This window comes from Halyomorpha halys, unplaced genomic scaffold, assembly GCF_000696795.3.
Source record: "Halyomorpha halys isolate HHAL.00 unplaced genomic scaffold, Hhal_1.1 Scaffold1047.1, whole genome shotgun sequence".
Classification (NCBI taxonomy): Eukaryota; Metazoa; Arthropoda; class Insecta; order Hemiptera; family Pentatomidae; genus Halyomorpha; species Halyomorpha halys.
In genome coordinates, this window is record NW_027113517.1 from 511,959 (window position 1) to 533,156 (window position 21,198).

Below are 21,198 nucleotides of genomic sequence, written 5' to 3' on the forward strand. Positions count from 1 at the left end.
CTTTGTTTTTCTTTTTAAAAAAATAACCATAAATAGTATAATTTAAAATCCTTAGATTTATTTTTGGTTTTATTTATCTTCACAATCAACATCTTTGATATTTTCTTTCTCTTAGTTTAAGATTCGTTATATGAGATTGGGACCTAAATTTGAAAATACTATACAGAAAACTCTTCTGTTTTGGGCTTTTCCAGAAGAAATACAAAAAATACCAATAAAAATAACTTTGAAAAAGGTGAGACAAAGTCCTAAAACCATAGCACAAGTAAGCAACTAAATAAAGATATAAGTGACAACAAAAGTAGTTACTGTGTTTCTTGTTGCCTAAGATGAACAAAACTACAGTAAGACTAATTAAGTCATATTAACCAGCCTACAAAATTTAAAAAAATAATTCTGCCTACACTACACATGACTTGAGCACAATTTAGGTTGTGCTAATTTTGTAAACAATATAAAACTTATGAAGAAGGAAATTACAAGGTTTTCAGCTTAAGTATTTACTACTTTTAGTTTGTTTTTTTAATGAACTTGGATTACCTTACTTCAGGACATTTAGGAGATTAGCATAGAGGGATATTTCACTTAAAATTAGCTGTTTAATACATTTGGCATTTAGCATAAATTTCATGAATTGTACTGATGTGTTTGGGCCAATGCATTAAAAAATTAGTACTCTATAAGAAAGATCTGAAGTTGAACTTAAGCCGAGGTAAGAGTAATTTTTATAAATATTTTTAAAGAAATTCTAGGTATTATTTAGTGGTTTCCATTTAGTTTATTCATCATTACAATAAGTTAAATAAATAATAGGACACTTATGTTTTAGCTTTAGAATATATTAAATAAATAATTTAAATTGGTTCAAGAAGTTTTTTACTTGAGCAATGTATCAACACTAACGGGTGTTTACTGTACTTCAACTCTTTATGCAGTATGTCAATCCAGAACATAAACTTGTAATCTAAATCACAATCGGAAGTTATAAGCCCAATAAAATATTTAGCCGAAATTCTTGTTCTTTTTTTAGAAGATTTAACTAATGTCTGGCTTTGGATATTATTTTTAAATTATCTGTTAAAAATTATGCTATGCATCATTTCTTGGTGGTTCTGTCAATTTATCTAGTTCTTCACTATTGCCTTCTTTGTTCTTTTCTTCTGGAATTTCTAAAACAAAAAAAAATTATTATACAAAAAGCAATCATAAAAGTCTGTCAAGTATATTGTTCAGTATAGCTTCCTTACCTAATGGCAAGTAGCAATCTACTGTGTTACCATTACCTGTATCTCAAAGTTAAAAAAAAAAATATTTTTTAAATATATAATTTAAGGGTAATGGTGTGGCTCAGTGGTTAGGCATTGTGTTACTAACTCCAAGGATCCGGGTCAGAATCCGGCTATGACAGACTATCATTTGTTGTTACTTTAGCTGTAAGTCAACCAAATAGGTTTGGTAGCCTTCCAGGGTCTACCCAGCACCCAGCCTAATAAAGTGGCTGTATTCTTAATTGGGTAAAAATCTGACATCCGAGCATGATTCTAACCAAATCACCACCATGCACAACCATTGGTCTAGTAACAGTACTTCCTAAAAAACTACCGTACTCTTGACTTTTCATAGGTTGTAGTGGTACAGATTGATTTATTAGCTATATAATTTAATTTTATAAAATATTTAATTGTATTTCAAGGTTTAACAATAGATTTTATTATTTTATTTTGTTCTTTATATACAATTTGATTTATAGCTTGAGAAGAGTGGTGTTTGAAGTAGGTATGCCTGTCACTAAAAATACTTTTGCATTTGGTGAAGTGAAAGTAATGGATGAAATTTATATAAGACCCTGTCTAGACCAGTCTTCTATTGGGACGTGTTTTTGAAAATAAAAAAACAATAAAATCTTAATTTTAAAATACTTTGACTTGGGGAAATTTGTATCTATTTCTAGATATCTATTCCGATCTCATCATATTTGATATTTATGGTCCAGCTTGCAATTTAAAAATAAATTATAAATGTTAAGTACCATATCAAGTAGACAGTCTCAAGAATTCAGATTATTCATTCAAAATATGCTGTAAATAGTTGGCTATAGATAAATATGAGAAGATGGCCCGGGGGTGCGGCCAGTAAAAAATACACCAACAAATGAAACATTTATTTGTACTGACATTTTAATCTGAATTTCAGGGTTGAAAAAGACAAAACGAGATAACATCCTTAATTCAGAAACAGAAAAAAATACAAGAAAATAACAATCAAGCTTGGAAAAATGCTTAACAATAAATTAAGTAGATAGTAGTAAATTGATACTAATAGAAGACAAAATATATTGTAAAGGTGAGAATTGTACAAACTATATGATAACAAAAAAAAATTTAAAAAGCCAGTGTTGAAGTAAATATAGAAATAAACATTTTTAAAAGTGCCTTTTAGTATGTTTATTTCTATATTTACTTCAACACTGGCTTTTTGGATTTTTTTTTTTTTACCTCTACAATATTATATTTTATCTTTTGTCTCTGAATTCAGGTTGTTATCTGTTTATCTTTTTCAGGCCTTCATGTGGGCTGTAATTTTTATGATTTGGGTTGAAACGTCGATAAAAAAAATAAGTTTCATTTATTTGTGTATTTTTTGCTGACCGCACTCCCGACCATCTCATATTCATTTAAAAGTTATATCTAAAATTCAATTATAAAAATATTACAAATCCATAAGAAAGTGTAGGCACTAGGCTAGCAGTAGGCTGCGTAAGTATGTATGAAGACTTAATTGGTAAAACTTAATACTCATAATAACTTTAGTTACTTATACATAAACTTTCATTTTAATGCTATGGATGGGAGTAAGATAAAATTATCTCTATTGCGCAAAAATTTTAATGAATGAGAAAAAGACAAAAAGCTTTATTACCTTTAATTACTATAGCACCTTTTTTTTCTGTGGTCGTTTCCAACTTAGACTGTAGAAACAAATAAATGAGAGTGAACCCTAGTGCACTAATACCCAGTATTAAAAGGGTTTTAGAACTTCCAACTCTTTTGAACATGTATCCACCAAGTAAGCTACCAGTGGAGATACCTAAAAACAAATAATGGGCAGTACTAATGAATAAAATATTATATGTTAATGAAGTTCATCATATCATATGTTAATGAATTATTATTAATGTTTTTCAATCTATTGCTCAGCAATTACTGTATACAACAGTAATCACCAGAAGCCCCTGGTTTTTGAGACTTCCATCCAATCATTAACTCCTAGATCCTATGACATTTTCCACTCAAAGCATTGAAATCAGTGTTCCCTGAGGTTATATAAGGAGTGTCTTGAATTTTAGTTAGGATCTGGTCACCATCAAATGGCACGTGATCTACTCACTTCAAACTACCACAATAAAAAAGTTCGCAAAGCTATTGGTACTTTTGTTCGAAAAACGATATGTAAAACATTGGTTTTGGAATGTTTAAGCAGTTTATAGAGAGAAAGTTGTTAAGCTGAATCTTTTCTAACTAGTAATATATGATATACTTTTGGAAACTATACATTTTAGAATTACAAATATCTATCTAACATGTCCATATAAGATAATTGAGAGTGATGGAAAACCCATAAACAAACTGAATTTATTATTCTATTTTTTTATAGCTTCATGGTTGTTAAAACAATAGTCAGTTTTCACTTCCCTATAAATGGAAATATAGTAAGGTAAAGTATTGATAGTGTGAATAATAAAGAAATTGTTATGAAACAATCAAGGATTCATTTCAAATCGAAGTGGCTTGACAAGTGAAAGTAGTAAGATATGCGCACCACAATACTTTTATAAGATGATGAATTGCACTTTTTCATTAAGTGAAATATTTTATATGAACATGACTTGTATTTCCCCCTAATGTAACCAGTTTCCAATTAACTAATTTTTACTCTGTGCAGCTAAGCAACACACTACTGAGACTTGGTTTCCTAAAACTGTTTTGATGTTGCATGGCAGTTATTTAGTTCCTGATTCTAAGGATTTATTTGCACCTTCAGTGCTCCCATCAACCCTCCTCAATTTAGAGGCTCATTACGATTACCTTTTGTTGTCTAAGTCTTTAATCCATACATTATTAGTGGTCAGACAAGTTCATGTTACCAAGTATCATAAGTAAATTCAGCATTCTTAAAGCTGTCTTTTAATGACAGGCCATCCTATTTTTAATGGACTGAATTGATAATGGAACATTGTAATTTTGAACTGGAGCAATGACAGATCCTCATTGAACCTTATATCCAGTGAGAAAGGAATTAATTTTTACGAAAAATGCAAGTATCAGCAATTCTCCATAGAAATGTGCCTATCTTATTTTTAAATTAAAACAAAAAAAGTAAAATCTTAGTCAAATTACCTCCTCCTTCAAACAAAGAGCCAACTATATTTTGTACCGTAGCTTCTGTACCAGGTGGTGCGATTGAACTAGCATAGGTAACCATAACTGCATAAAAGAGACCAAATGTTACACCATTTAGAACTTCAATTGGAAGGACCCACCATGGGTCAGTGAGTGAGGAGTATAAGAGAAATCTTATTGCGATAGCAAAAAGTACAATCACCATTGATTTCGGGGGGCCAACTTTTTTTAAAATCCAACCTAAAAAAAAAATACATTCATAAACACAGTATACAGTTTTTCATAAGATATTGCTTATCATTTAACGATTTCAAGTTTTCTTTACTTATTTTACAGGGAGGAGGAATCAATATAAAAAATACCTGAAGTAAAAAAGAATGGTATTTCCCCTAAGTAACACTGTACAGTTAGCATCAGTCCTTCCAGAGTGCTTAGTCGTGATTGGTCAAATCCAGGACTACTTAAGGCCAAGTCTTCAATAAACCTGAGAAACACATTTTAATAATAAAATAATGTTTGACTTGACTACGAGTATTTTCATTTACCTCAATAGCACACTGATTTATTTTTAAAAGTTGATAACTTAAAAAGTTACCATGATTCAAACTGTTTTAACAAGTAACAGATAATTTTCATCATGTTCTATATTCTATTTATTGAGAGAAAGTAAAAAATGTAAATTTGTAGGTTCTAATATGGTAAATAGAAGATTAGAAAAGGAAGAGTTCTCAAATTAATTTCAATGAAGCTTGGAAATTTCCTTGAAATATGTGTGACTATCTTTGGATGCTTTTCCCAAACAATTTTATGACAATAGAATAGAATTAAATTTATAGATCAACAAAATTAGAGGGGAAAAAAATTCTGAACAGTTTTTGGCTGAACAATATTTAGTTGTGAAAAATATATGACATAATACAATCATTCTTTTTTAAATTGAAGAAAGTTCAAAAAGATTTAATCAGAAAAGAAATCTAAATTTCTTAACTATTTTTCATTCAAGAAACTTGTTTCATTTTAAGCAATGAGAAATATTCTTTTTAAAAAAGTTAGCTTACCAAAACAAAAAATTCCAAATTATTGCACAATAAACTCCACCAAGGAAACACCAAAACATAAACAGGCAGATGCGGAGATCTGTGAATAACGTTTTCATATCACCCATCAGGTTTTGGGATTGTTTGGTAAATTTCACCTTTAAAGAAATATATATAGACATTATAAATGGGCATTCACTGTTTAGATTAAATTATAAAGTACAATTTGAATAATTACTTTGATTTTTAAGAAAACTAGTACATCCAATAATAGTAGTACTAGAAGCATGTAATAAGATGGGAGGAAATTCTTGTTCGGCATCCCTTCACTAAATTTATCGACGACTATTCCATTGATGAAAGCAAAAATACCCCAACTAGCTGCTCCCCACATCCTCTGTGCACCATAGTTTTGTGGTTTATCACCTATAGTCAATCATTTAAGTATACATTACATTAGTAATTGAACAGATATCCACAAAATTTCAAAATAATTATTCTGTCATTATAAAATTTAAATTATCATTCTAAATTACACATTAGTTTGTATTACCTCTAGATTTGCTTCATACACTTCTAGCTTATCTTATCTTTTCGAAAAATCCTTTTTTTTTTTAAATTAATTTTCCACACTTATTTGAAAATTTTACATATTTTTCTATTCTTATTTTCAATATAATTTTTGTTTTAAACAAATTACAGTTAGGGCTTAAATAGTATATAATACTAACACTTTCATGGACTCAGGTTATAACATTTAAGATGATTTTGCAACCAACGTGATCTTTGTTCTGCAGAAACATTGAAAGTTCAAGAAGGGGTTTCTTGACCAGCGAAAGGTTTCTCACAAGATTGTATTGCAGTGAACCGCTCAGGAGATTGCATTGAACCAATAATGATGGCAGGCGACTGTATTTCTTGCTGCTTTTCTTTTTGTTTGGTTATTGATTCATTAGCTTCCTTATTATTATATACTTAGCATTAATTAAGTGGTTTAGTATCAATCACAAGAAACAAATAAAATGAAATGGACCAGCTTAATCAATGTCGATACATTTCCAATTCTCTCTAGGAAGCTCCCAATGAAAAGGCACATGCTCGGCAGGATTTCACAATTTTCTTGATGTCTCTATCTATTCATTTCCTGAAACAATAGCTCCTGATTAGTTGCTTCATTTTGGTTATGCATATGTGCTTTTTATAAAGCTCACCTAGCACAAGTTGTCAGAGCCCTGATGGAATGGCGATCCTTTGGCCTTTGAACAGAACGCCATCTTCCAAAATGTATTCCCATTCATTGGGCTCCTCAAACATGATGTTAGTCTTGATTTTCGACAATCTATCATCCTTATCTGTAGTGATTCTGATATTGGCAGTCAATTTGGTACATAAAATTTCCGAGAAGAATTAATGTCAAAGTTGATGAACTTCATCAGCTTTAACCATGTTATCAATCAGAATATGCCTCCTACATGCTCCTGTTGCAATAACTTGGTCCTGAATAGCTATATTTAACCCTACAATCTCGCTGAAGATTTGTCGTTTCCTTAACCAGTCAACTGTAAGCTCACTATCAATCTGAGGTTCTTGAAATTGATGGTAAAATCTTCCATGTGATTCTTTATTGTTATTAATATTTATATTTTTAATTTATTTATTTTCCTATCAGTTTTTCTTATTTTTACTCCACTGCCTACACTCCTGACCATCTTCTCCTTATATGATAAATATTATCAGTCAAAATTCTAACTGAATTATTAATTAACTTAACTATTATTAGATAATATCACTAATATAATATTATAAATTACCTAAAAGATTAAAACAAAATGCATCACTAAAACTCTGCATTACACTTCCAGAGACCCTATAAGAAATGACAAGTGCAAATGCGATCCAAAACGCAGTAGTTCCCATTTCTGCTTCATCATTGACAGATTTTTGTTTTATTATCTCCATTATATCTGCATTTTCACATTGAATATCCGTTAGAATAGAGGTCTCATTTTTACATTCTGCACTGTAAGTTGAGGTATCAAAAAGATGTGATATTTCTGTCACTAAACAGGAGTTCTAGAACCCAAAACAATTTTTCAATGCCTTAGAAAGAGAATTGAGCTTTTTCTATATTTGTTATGTGTCATTAATAATATTTAATCATAATTAAAAATAATTGGATAAAAGAAGAATATTTGGAAAGAAACCCTCAAACATAAAACACCAAAGAACTTTAAGTGATATAGGGGGTAAAGGGTTGAGGCTAAGAGCAAGGATAAAAAAGCCAAGAAGATTACCTAGACAAAAATTATAACCTTATTTTCACCAAAAATCAAAAGTTATTTTAATGAGTACTCAAAGGATTATAGAAAGTAAGGGAAATAACCTTCAAGTTTATCAAAGACAAAGAAGGAAATATTCTCTAACCCAGGATCTCATTTTTACAATGAGACAGATTTTTGAAAACGTTAGAGAAAAAGAAAGAGGCATTAAGGAATGCTCTGTTCCTAAATAGTCAAGGTCAATTGTACTTTTCAATAGATTGAAATAGCATGATAGGAATCCATCTGAATCCACTATTGTTCATTTTGCTAATGGATTCAACTGTTTGGAGGCAAAGGAGAAAGTTCTACCTGGGACATGCCAATCTGAGACCATTGAGCCTCTCACCACTTACATTTGCCAATCAAATTATTTTTTCAGAAGATGACATGAATCTTCAGTAAAATGTCAGCAGGTTAAAAAAAAGAATTACTGAAGATCAATATGGTCAGAAGCCATGCTACAGTGGTCAAAGATGCCAAAGAGAATTACGTGTGTCATTAGATTCAAAGACAAAATTTTATTACAAATGGAAAATTTCAAATACCTGTGCAAGTAAAAAAAAAATGATTACATTTATATGGAGGTGGCCAATTAAATGATTCTTTGAAGGAATTAAAAGATATTTCCTAAACAGCTGATCGGTAGGAAAAAAAGATACAAAAGTGCTGTATTTAAGTCAAAATGTCTATTCAGAATCATAGATCTTTTCAAATTAGGATCAATTAAGAATCCAAGCATCAGAAATGAGATTTTTCAGACAGATTGAGAGGAAAACAAAAATATATTGGGGCCAAATCACCACTTAATCAGCCAGTGATGTGATAGAGGAGGCTGTCATGTGTTGGACACCTCTTATGAGTGGAACTCAGCAGAGCAGCTTCTGAAACTTTTTGTAAAGTAGAGAAGTGAGGAAAAGGTCAATCTAGAACTAAATGGGAAGACAAAGTAAAGAAAGATTTGAAAAAAAGAGGACTTCATCAGAATAAAAGAAGCAATAAGTAGAAGACTCACATAGTTAGACAGGGCTCCATAGACTTCCTCCTCACACAGTATAAGTGGTTCAAAGAGGATTGAATAAGATGTTAGTAATAATAATATACTAAACAAGTGGTAACTGATTGATCAAGAATAGCATCACAATACAATTAATGTATAAACTGCTCAGTCAAAAATTATTAAGTGCTCAGTCCATCAAATTTGAACATTTATGAATTTATTTTCATTGTTAAACACAAATTATGAGTATTTTTTTTTTTAATTATGTTGCAATACACATACCACTGAATAGTATTTTGGTCCCAATCTAATAAATGTCTCTTCATCTTCAAACTGATTATTCCTTCCAGTATACTTCTTCCATTTCTCATTATCAACCTGAATACAACAAGTCTGATAAAGTAAATTGAGTAACAAGTCAGAAAATTAGTCAAGTTCATTACAGTAATAAGTATTAACTCTTCAGATTGTAGACTTTTATAGTAATTTTTTTTAATAATTGAAATTTTATTTTAATGCTAATACATCTTCATTCTCATTTACATTACAATTTTAACAAATGACACAATGGTATCAAACAGCACGGTTATTGTTTATTTTAGAGTTCTATAGAGAATTTTAGCCAAAAATACTAATCTTTTATTTCCCCTTTAATCTTTAGTACTAATATGGTACAGTTTTTAAAAAATATATCATCACCAAGGTTGTGCTTATAAATTATGTATACTAATAACATATATCTACTATGGTCAAAAGCCATGTTAGAAATGAAAATATAGTGACAATATTAAATAATATATCAATAAAAATAAGAAAATGCAAAATGTATGGGTGCTCATGAAAAATTAGCACAAGTTATATAACAAATTAGTTCAGTTGATTTTTTTTTTTTTTATTAGTTCACGTATGAGTTGATTAAATCAAATACTCACAGTTTATATTAACATTTGGTAAAATATTACAAGCTCTTAAATATGATTCAAAAAATAGAAATATTGTCCAAAAAAATTAATGATTTTGACTTAGCTACAGATACCAAACCACTAAACTATAGAAAATAAACGGGTAATTGGTTGTAACATGACTAGAGAACAGTGTTCGGCAAAAAGTAATTGCAATCACTATTACAATTCCAGAAGTTAAATTAAAATTAATAGTAACTACTGTACTTGTAGTTGTAGCACGCAATAATGATTATTAGTTCGCCCAGTTAATTACAATTACAAAAATTTTTTAGTAAATGTAGTAAGTAACATCAAAATGTACTAAATGCAAAATAAGTAACATATTTTTTAATAAGTAACATATCAAAATGAAGGTAAAAAAATTATGAAGTATTATATGTTTTATTATCAGACATTCCTAAACTTCAAAATGACTAAATCAAGAAACAATTTCAAGCACCCCTTTAAAAAACTCAAAATATTTTTGTATTTTTATTTTATGATCATTATTATACCATGAAAAGCTATTTTTTTTTAATAATAAATTTAAAAACAAAATATGAACATGTCAATCAGTTTTTTATATGTTTTAGGATTTTATACAACCTTGGAAAAGTGATGTTCTGACATCTAGAGGGAACAGAACTCGATCATTTTTTGTCAAAGTTTTAGCAAGAATTTTTTTTTTATAATTACCTTACAAGTAATGGTATTATTAAGAGATGTTCCGATCTTATCTATGTATTTAACATTTCCAGCTATTGGCTCATTCAGTTTTCCAGAACAAATCCTCAAACTAAGATTTCTATCACAAAGTAGTTCTGCTTTAGTCTCAAAAGGAATACTTGGAGTCCACTGAATTATGAAACCAGTAATGAGATGAACAAATAATATAAAAATCATAAAAACTGTATGACATCTATATTTGTCTGCAATTGTACCACTTAGGGGTTTTGCAAAGATTACTGTCAATGGGTATGCAGTAAAAATCCATCCTACTGATATGGATGAAAATCCTAGTCCTTTTAATATTAGAGGTAAGAAAGGAAAGATAGGAGCATCTCCTGTAACAAAAAAAGAAATTAGAGAATCTAAAATAAATCTTGAAAATTGTTCCAAAAATAATTAATTTAGAATTAATTAAAAGATAAATAAAAATCTAGTCATGAGAGATAATATGTTAAATGTTGATTAACCAGTGTTAAGAAGCGCACTTGTATGGATGTGATGTCAAAATTAGTATGGTGTCCATTTTACAAGTAAAAATATAATTAAATTCTACTGCTAAAGGGTTAATTGAGATATAAGAAAATAATGCTGTAATGGACAACTCTCAAAGTTCGTTACTATAGAATTTGTTTATCATATTATAATATCATAGACTTTTCAAACAGACAATTATAGCGAGTAGGTTGGTCGATGTAGGATATGTCACAATCTCACAAGAGGAGATCATAACACTAAAAAAGGCAATCCTTCCCTGCCGGACACGCCCCGCTAAGACCCCGGGGAACGAGGGTCCTATATCAGTTTTGAAATAATAGTTTAAAACCGGAAGAGGAGACTTTAAGATAGTTAAATCGAGCAATATTTAAAAAGCACCTTAAATTGAAAACGGCATGAAACATGTAAGACGAAAAACGCCGGCTTTGCTTTGATAGTGATTTTTGAACATTTGACAAAAAGAATTTTTTTTTTATTTAACTTATTCTAGAGATTTTAACATACACTGTGGTTACTTTGGGACAACCCTGATAGTTTTAAGGCAATCTGTAGGAACACAGTAGAGAACACCGCCAGCCGGAATAGCCCCTCCCTATTCCTAGTACGCTCAGGGGAGACTCATGCAGACTCGATGACACCGCCTTCAGCGGACCCGGCAGCTTATCTTATAATGCCACACTGGCAAACCAAGATGTATTATTTGCCTGCATACATACATTCATGTCTTTCTTGTATATACTTAATTTGTTTCTTTCTTTTTTTTCTAGGTCAGGAAAAAAAAAAAAAAAAGATACGCAGTAGAAAAAGGATACAGCATACAAGAGATAAATTTATGAATAAGTGGTTCTTTTTTCACATATACTTGTACATGAACCAATGTTACGCTTCAGTATTGGCAAACTTGTGAACTTATCAATAATTAAGAAATAATTATTGATAGTATAACAATGTGGTCAACTCTGAAAACTAATCTGGTTCACTTTTCGGAGTAATCACTCTGGACCAACCTGACCCATACCAAAATCCACAAAGAACTTTTTCTTGGCAATTAGGCGCTGTTAAATAATCTAATTACCCGTTTATAATGGCGGATCTGGTATTTGTGAAAATTGCAATGTATTACCTGTATGCCACAGACCTAATATATCCAAATACTCCCACGATAAAAATGCCTAGAAAATAATTTCGCATAGCCTCTAAGGGCAAAAGGACCTTTCTTTACATTCCTAAGGGGAGAAAATAATATTTTTGCTGAATATAAAGTCTAGGATATAAACGTGAATACAAACTTCAGTCTAGTGTTTAATCTACAGAATACCTCAAACACAAAATAAAATAAAAAACTGTTTTTGTCAGATGTGCCGCTATTCAAGTAAAACAGTAATATAAGGAGTGAAATTTATTTTTTAATAAATTTTGTTTGTTATTCTCGTTTACTTTTCAGGGGAAAAAAATTGAAAGTTAATGTCTTTCATTTTATTAGAATACGAGTAATGAAATTAGACTGAATAAAAAATTAAATTACAAAGTTAAAGAATCGACAACATTCTCAAAGTTAATATATATTTTTAATACTGCAGCCAGTATTTCATTTATGGACCCGTCTCCAATTTTGGTGCTATTTCAGTTGAATGATTATAATCTCTTAATATCTAATTTCTCTTAATATCCTCCTTGAGACCAAGATTTCCTTCTCATTTTGTGGTTCTAATCGTGTTACACTTATAACATGTTAAATTTATAACCTAGTCTCGCAAAAATGGTCCGCGGGTCGGGGTGTGAGTGAACAGTCTAGATCAAAAACGAAAAGACGCACGAAACAGAAATTACATATGCAACGGCTTTGGGGGTGTAATATCAACGTTTTTATAGAATCAATTTTTTTTTCCGGTCCCTCTAAAACAAAAAAAAATGAAATTAGTAGGTTGCATTGCGTATGGTTACATATTCGGATTGGCTACAACCTTTTTCTACCATTGGTACTTGAAGGTGTACAGTGAGATACTTACCTGGCGTTCAAACGTGTCAGTTCTATGTGGATTCGATTTTTTAAAATTTGGAGGTGAGGGGCCTCCTCGTGATGATTAAACAGAGAAATAGAAAAATAAAACAATTAATAGTTATAGATGAAAGATAATAGTAAATAATAAAAAACAGTTAAAGTCGAAAAAATAGTAGGGAAGGGGAAAGGGTAATGTTTACCGGATTTTTGGAGCCTTTCCTGCCCTACCACCTCGCAGGAAGGGGGATGGGATGATTGTTCGGAAGATTAGATTGAAGGAAGCAGGAAAACTGTCAAAGAACTTGATGTGTCTCCGTGTCATGTGATAGAATCGACTGACCGGAAGTACCATTTTATAGAATCGATTTTTCATATTTTTTCGATTTTCTCGAAAACGGCCCAAATAATTTTGATTAAACTTTTCATGCCACTGTAGAATACAATGATATTTAATATCAGCTAGGTCTCATCCTCATTGATGAAGTCTAAAATGGCTTAAATGATGAATTTTCATAAAATCTTCATCTCAAGTACTTTTAATTTTATTTGTAGAAAGATAGCCCGGGTGGCGATCAATAAAGGTAAAAAATAGTAGAAAAACTATTTAATGTTATTTGGCTAACATTAAATAGTTTTTTCTTCTTGTTGTACCTTTATTGATCGCCACCCGGGCTATCTTCCAATAATTTAATTTTGTTTATTTGAAAAAAAAAAAATAGTTCTCACTGTTAGTAATAATAAACAATGAATAAATACAAGATATTAAAAAAAAATTAAAGGAGATAAAAGGAAAAGGAGAAAAAAGATCCGATTCGAACCGGAAAAGCTGACACCGACCCATCTTTCCCATTGTAAAAAGACGTCATTATCTTTTGTTAAACTGTTGTATTATAGGCAAAAACAAAATTTATATTCCTTATCCCTCCTCCAAAAAAAAAAACTCCACAATATGAATTTTTAAAACAACAGAAATTTTTTTTTTTTGTTATAATTTTCTTACATTGTCTTTAGTATCCCCTCCCTCCCTTCCAAAAAAGCAATAACTTCAACACGAGCCCACCAATCTAAATAAAACTAGGAGACGTAGGTAGGGTGCTACGTGAAAGTAGTGTTTCACTTGAAGAATTCACTTGACCAAAATTGTTTCCATAAAAGCTTTCGATATTGGAATTTCAATCTGATCTGTCAGATGGCAATTCACGTTTTCATTCTCAACCACTCTAGTAGAAATAGACAAAATTAAAATTGACTGAATAAAAAAAAAATTGTTTAAAGAAGGTGAATAAATTTCCCGAAGCGAAAAGAAAAAACAACAGAAAATAACTTAGTAAACCTTGGAAAAATAAACCACTAAACAAAATTGTGTTTGAAAAATTATGCGCATTACAATGTCCAAATGTATAATTTGTTCCATGTAATATATTTTACGAATATAAGGCTTGAAAACCCAAAAAGACGGCTTTTTAAAAACAAAAATGGTGGCTTTTAAAGTCATATCTTAGTAATTTGTTAATAAGTTTTATGGTGTTATGTATAAATTAGTAATATTTCTCTCGAAATTCATCTTTAAGGAGTTATCAATGAAAACCTTTGAAAAAAAGGCCACAAATTTCGAGGTTTTTGAGGCCTTTCACAAAGCTCAAGGAGAAAAATGGTGCATCAAAAACTCTTTTTATTTGCAAATGAAGAGGTTGAATCAATTTCCAGTTTTATCGAAATTTAATTGGCCTACACTGCCTTACTTGATCTTTCCAAGTAAACTTCCAACGTAGGGATGTTTCTGATAGAACATAGCCAATTTACTAATAAAATTGAGCAGCTCATTTTTTTTTCTTTCAAAAAACTGATAATACACTGTGTAAGCGTTTAGAATCGCCATATATCTACCACACGAGAAAATAGGTAACTTAACACATATTTGCACTGAAATTTTTGAAAGCATTGGGCTATTATGCATATATTTTTTTCATATGGAAGAAACAGATAACTCCACATAGTACAAGATCCCAAGAGGAGAAAAGGCAGTTATTTCATCCCGATTTTTTAATGCTTTAATTAAAACTATGAATTACTAGTCAAAATTGATGAGTCTGCCAAGGCAGGTGGGGGAATTAAAAATTTGCGGCTGTTTCAAGATTTTAAAAAACATTAATTTTTCTTTCTGAGCTGCGTATCTTTAAAATTATCAACAACACTAAAAAATCCAAATAGAACATCATTTAAAGAAGAGTATAGACCATCATTCGCTGCAACTCTGTCAAGCTAAAAAACATTCCTGGCATTTCTGTCGGGCTTAAATGTATTTAAGACATTTCTGTAGAGCTAAACAATTTCGCGGCATCCCTGTCGGGCTTAAATACATTAGGGCAACCCTGTCCAGCTATAAAACATTATCAACACCTCTTTCAGGATTAAAAAAAAAATCACAGCACCCTTGTCTATTTTCTGAGTAATCAAACATACATCAAACATTCCTACATCATGAATTAATTCCTAAGCATAAATGGCCAAGAGCAGTAAACATACCAGGGACAAGGGGATGGGGGTGATACCATTTTACATGAATAGATTCTTCTTAAATATAAAATTGTAGTAAGAAATAAATATTATTGCTATGGCAACCTGGACTCACTTGCAGGACCTCTAACAAAGGCTTGTGGCATCCAGTTTGGGAACTACTGCACTATCAAAAATAAACAGAGCCTTGAGCTTTTGTTGTGAAATGAGAAATATACTGGACACGTGGGTTTGATTACTGTTCTCGATTAATATATAATTTAGTAAAATTATTTTAAAAGTAATGTAAGTACAACACTTAACTATTCTTTTTTATCCTCATAAATTAATTGAATAAAATGATCTACAACTGGATTATCAGACCATACTAAAATCATATATTAACTTTCAAATATAGTTCAAAATGTTTTAATTAACTAATTATTATTAGATGGAGAAGTGGAGTATGTAGTACTTATGCATGAGCTCACACTTTGAATAATCTCTCGTTAATTTATAATACCCTATTCATTTTTTTTATCTCTTAAATCTCCTTTTCACACTGTGACATATTTCTCAGAATATTTATTCTGTAATATTAGGGAAAAAATCTATAAAAAAGAAAAAAAAAAAAAAAACACAGCGAATAGAGCAAAAACATATTGATTTATTATTTCTATAGATACTTGTAACATTATTATTTTTTTTTAAATTGTTAAGATTAAATTCTTTTTTTTTTTTTCTGCTTTCCTATAATGATTCCAAAAAACTTAGTCTTTAAAAATGACCTAGATATGGACTGGAAACTTAGAAACAGCAGCTGTTTTGAAATAAATGGTGGATGGTGATATTGTGTTCCAAGAATCACCCCAGGATAAAAAAATCAGCACAATAGGATCATAAAACAGATGGCAGAATGTATTTTTTTCTATTTCATTTTATGTGTCTTGAAAAGTAAACCCTCAAATTATGGGAGTTATTTATTTTTTCTAAGTACAGTGGTTCATTAGCGATAATAATAATCCAAAATCATATCAAGTAAGTCAAGGGAAGTGTATAAATGAAGATTTATCTCAAACTTGTTTTGTTGTAAGAGCAACCATAGATGGTAGAAAGATTAGACAAATAATCCAGATTTGTGCACTTACCTCGACTTATTTTGACTCAAATAAAGTTGTTAAGCAAAATATGATCAAACAATAATATTTTTCACCAACAGTATTTAATTTAACACCATCACCAATATCAAAACTAATTACTGAAAATTCGTTCTACTTTATTAAATGAGTATTCCTGATAAATTATTATTGATAGATCTAAAATAATAAACTTAAAAAATCTAAAGTAAGATAGTTTGGAATTATTGAATTAATAACCACCTGCCATAACCATGAAAAAGTGAGCTTTCATTGGAAATAATTTCTTACTGAATTTCATTTTGAGACCTAAAACGAAAAAAATAAATATATTTGTACTAATATAACGAGCAATATGTTTTATAAGGATATTATTAATTATATAAATATATAAAAAAAATTCATACCAGATATTATAAATAGTAAGCAGGAAAAAACATGAACTTCATGTACTATTCCTTCAAAGGAAATCTTAATAGTGAATGCCTAATGAAATGTAACAATTTATCTTAGACAAATCATTTTATCTCCGTTTGTTCAAATCAAATCTACACACAATTCTACAAATATTACAGAATAATGAGCATGAAAATAGAGAAACACTGTTATCAAAAAAAAAAAAGTACACATACTAGAATAAATGACGTCAACCGTGTAATGGAAAATAGGTGAAAGAAAATTAAAATATAAGTAATAATTACTGTATTTTCAAAAATACAACAATAACAAAAATACTGCTTTATTAATAAAATTGCAAAATAAATTATATCATCTATACATTAAACATGGAACATGGATGCATATATAAAAAGGCACCGCATTCATATATCTAACGTAGGAAATTCTTTTATAATCTAATAAAATAAAACATGAACCTCATTTACAACAAAGAAATCCAGGAATGTCATGGATACAGATATGAACTCAAATGAGACATACTTACAATTATACATCGAAAACTACAAGCTTTTGCCTTTGTTAAATAAATGAAATATTAAGTAAAAAAATAAATAAGCATACAAAATTTACAATCAGAAGAATCAACCTCAACCATTATTTTTATAATAAAATGATATAAAGAATTAACATAAATTCTGAAATATAAAAATAACAAGAACAAAATTGTTTATAAATAAGTCACAATGTTTTAAGTAAATCTACTTACAATATTTTTTATTGTCAGTATAAGGAAAGGCAGTTCAATGAATAATTAGAGATCACACTTCCTTTAAAAACTAAAACTACAACTACTTTTACTACAAGGGAATACTCTTTAAGGCAAGAATATGAGCAGAAGAATGAAAATTACCATCCGGTTGGTAAGCAATTGAATCTCACTTCCATTCATTAGAACATTTGTTCAATTCAAACCATTTATATGTTTCTTCTCTTTTTTACTTCAATAAACTGAAGTAATATATATTATATTCTATACCTTTAGAATAACCCTCAATGGTACTGTTTCATTATATATATAATTATTATCAAATAAATTATCATTTGAAATAAAGATTATATAAAGTAATTTAGCTCCACACTTCTCCTGGAAATCAGTTTATCATGACTAGCATCTAAATATTATTCTATATTTAAATAAAAGTTTTAACATTATTTGGACAGAAAATATACTACACAATATTAACTATTTGGAATTTAACGTGGTGATAAGTCTTGAAGTGTGTCCTCGAGCATATGGATTGCATCATTAGGACTTGCATACCTTGTGTGCTTGAAATCTAAAAATTAAAATATTATTAATTAAGATTAGTGGAAAAATTTATAATAGTATTAAATATAATAATTTTAAGGTATTAAATAAAGTATAGTTATTATCACACACAGAAAAGAGTTTGCCATGTCTTCTCTTAAGTTTGCCCTTAAGGCCTGCAATGTAAGTCAAATCATTAATAAATAAAAAAATATATAACAGTATGCCCCCTTAATAATAACCAAAAATTATTAGAAAAAAAATTAAGAAGTGTTATTAGATCATTTAATAGTTTTGGCAATAATAATAAGATTAACAAAGGATTTCAATATTTCATAAATGTTAACCATTTATGGTAAACAGTTAACCAATTTTTACTTTTGCTTGGCTGAAAAGCCACTTAAGAACACTGATTCTAAAGATAACTGAATCTTTTTTAGCTCATTCTCGTTCCACCTGGCACAATATCACCTCATGTTGCTGTATCACTAATGTTTAATTATAACTTAAAATTTTTGGTTTCATTAGCATTTTATAAACAATCATTATAAAAATAATTGTCTATTAAATAAAACCTGCAGTCTTGTGTTATTCACTCAGGGAAAAAAAAAAAAAAAATAGACACTTAATAATTCTGGTTTTAAAGGTTTATTATGAGTAATAGATTTGTTATTGTGGTTAATTTGGTTGGTACAAAATACGTTTGGACTATATACATCGAAATAATTCTTTCAGTATCAGAAGGAGAGGAAATAATCGCTCACATGACTTAAGACTGCTTTACCTCTTCTCAACAGTATGTAGGTTTCTGTACCTTTTAACATCTGAAATTTTTTGTCATAAACGAACGACTTTTGTCTATTTTGGTCCAGGATAATGGTTAATAACAGTCTACATAGCCTGTAGCGTCCAATATATGGTAAAAACACTTGGAATAAAGAAATCTACTACTAAATTCATGATGCACTCTAGCGATTCCGTAAGACAAGCAGCAATGAGCTGAAAGCAACAACCGAGCTTCACCCAACGGCAACAACTAAATCTAGATTGAAAGATCAGCATTTAACTACCCCGAGGTTTGAGACAAGCTTCAAATGACCCCTCAGAGGTACATCGATGAAGTGATCCTAGAGGCTGTAATCCCATGGGTTCCGTTTATTGGTTACAATTTCATTACGATATAGGATAATGCACATCTGCAATGGTATCAAAATATGCAGATAAATAAACCTTATCACAGGAGAGAAATTTCTTATAATAATTGGTTGTTGTTAATCAACTCCAAAAGAAATGCAGACCATAAAATAAAGCTCTAAAAGTACTGGAGCTATGGGAAGGTTTTAGTCAACACTTTCATCTGGAGCAATTACCTCATTCTTGATCTCGTGCAGCAAGGCTCTGCTAAGCCTTACAGTGTTAGCAGAACAGCCATCTGTGATGAAGGTTCCAATTGCTACAATAACCAAGAATATCCACCATTCAACATGTGTAGGGAGTTTACCAGCGGTGGTTTGGATATTCATGGTGGAAAATAAAACAGAGAGCCTAAAGTTCCAGACAAGAAAATCAAAAGGACTAAGACATAGGCTGACAACACTTCTGAACCAATGACAAAGTGGAAGAAGATGTCAATTAAACTCAATGGCTTGAACATGTGAGAATCATAGTTTTAGGATGGCTCTGACAATCTTTCAATATCAATCAAGTAGAGCATATCTAGGCTGATTTAGGTAGACATGTTGGACATCATTATCCTCCTAGAATCTTAAATTAATGTAATTTTCTTGTAATTGTAATTAAAACATAATTTCTTCTTTGTCTGACATGGTTAGGATACTTCTATTATTAGGAGGCCATCCTCTGTAAGAAAACTAGATGTAATCGACAAATTAACAGTTTAATAATTTAAAAAAATCCATTTCTAAATTGTTTTCTCTATAATTTATTCATAGAATATCATTAATAGAAATTATTCGTTAATGGTAGATTTTTTTTATATACCCAATAAAGAAACTAATTCTAACCACAATTAAAAAAAGATAATTTTACTAGAATATATCTATATTCATTAGAATAACAGAGAAAAATTAGAGTCTGGCTTTTTTTTTTTTGTTTGTTCTGAGTGAATGTTTAAGAAAGTAAGGTACTTTATTTTATCAAATAATTTTAACTTAATTCTAGATACATACTTACTTAATATTTATATGCTGAAAAATGTGCATTGAATAATTAAAAAGGAAATGGAAGTCAACAGTAAGAGAAAGCAATTACTACAATAATTCAAGCTGTGTTTACAAATAAACTAAGAAAATAAATATATCAGAGCATGCACTATCAGAGCATAACTATGAATTTGGAATGAATAATGCTTTATAAAATAATAGAAAGTGAATTCCACTAAAGAAATAACAATAAGTTTATAACAGTTATAAACTATTATAGTTATCCATGCAACTATGAATATAATACTGTAATGACTAAATCATACATACAATTTTAATAAATTCTTTCAATTTGAATCGTAAACCAACTGAGTATATAAAATAAATAAAACAATAACTTCAGAAAATATAGAATGATTCTTTAAATAAAGCTAAACATTAACACAGAAATATATCATGGCTTTTTAAAAAACAGGATGGTGCACTTGAATAAGAAACTAGAATATAATAAAGATGGAAAGTTTACAAATGGAAGGTACATATTAATAATAAATCACACCCCTGAAAAATGCATATAAAAATAGCTTAGAATCTAAAGCATAACTACGAACACATAAATAACGCATAGAGTACTCAGCAAAATGCATTTAGGATTTATGAAAGAATTTTCAGGGCCTATTTACCTTAAGTAAGTAAAATTTAAACTTCACTATGAATCAACTTGTCTTAAGCGTTTTTCCTCCTCATTATCTTGACCTAAGAATAAATATA

At 29.7% G+C, this 21,198-nt stretch overlaps 2 protein-coding genes across 5 annotated transcripts in view; both read right to left on the reverse strand.

The window, feature by feature from the left end:
- Nucleotides 1–36: 36 nt before the first annotated feature.
- LOC106688061 (major facilitator superfamily domain-containing protein 6-B) lies at nt 37–17,089 on the reverse strand. 2 transcript variants are annotated; one of them, XM_014432341.3, is made up of 11 exons: nt 16,965–17,089; nt 16,801–16,866; nt 10,396–10,763; nt 9,038–9,133; nt 7,249–7,510; nt 5,676–5,863; nt 5,459–5,595; nt 4,763–4,884; nt 4,398–4,640; nt 2,920–3,087; nt 37–1,169 (listed from the first exon to the last, which is right to left on the reverse strand). In XM_014432341.3, the coding sequence occupies exons 2-11, from the start codon at nt 16,856–16,858 to the stop codon at nt 1,090–1,092; spliced, it is 1,722 nt and encodes a 573-aa protein (XP_014287827.1). In that variant the 5' UTR covers nt 16,859–16,866; nt 16,965–17,089; the 3' UTR covers nt 37–1,089. The 2 variants fall into 2 exon arrangements, with proteins under 2 accessions (XP_014287827.1, XP_066907063.1); XM_067050962.1 differs by having other exon boundaries at nt 10,396–10,760; nt 16,798–16,866.
- A 155-nt stretch (nt 17,090–17,244) lies between these two features.
- Sugb (Sugar baby) overlaps nt 17,245–21,198 on the reverse strand; it is a 29,266-nt gene continuing 25,312 nt past the window's right edge. For 2 of the 3 annotated variants that reach the window (XM_014432334.3, XM_014432335.3), the window contains one exon: nt 17,245–18,293. In XM_014432334.3, the coding sequence (XP_014287820.1) occupies nt 18,211–18,293 (83 nt within the window). In that variant the 3' untranslated portion in view covers nt 17,245–18,210. Of the gene's footprint in view, nt 18,294–21,110; nt 21,184–21,198 lie in introns of all 3 variants that reach the window. The other variant, XM_067050961.1, reaches the window with a different exon arrangement.

Excerpts from the sequence above, each read along its gene's own strand:
- LOC106688061 (XM_014432341.3), bottom strand. The coding sequence starts at position 16,858 with ATGAAATTCAGTAAGAAATTATTTCCAATGAAAGCTCACTTTTTCATG. Across the intron at positions 5,596-5,675 it reads TAGTTTTCTTAAAAATCAAA|GTGAAATTTACCAAACAATC; the intron begins GTAATTATTCAA and ends ATTTCTTTAAAG. Across the intron at positions 1,170-2,919 it reads AGGTGCTATAGTAATTAAAG|AAATTCCAGAAGAAAAGAAC; the intron begins GTAATAAAGCTT and ends TTTTTGTTTTAG.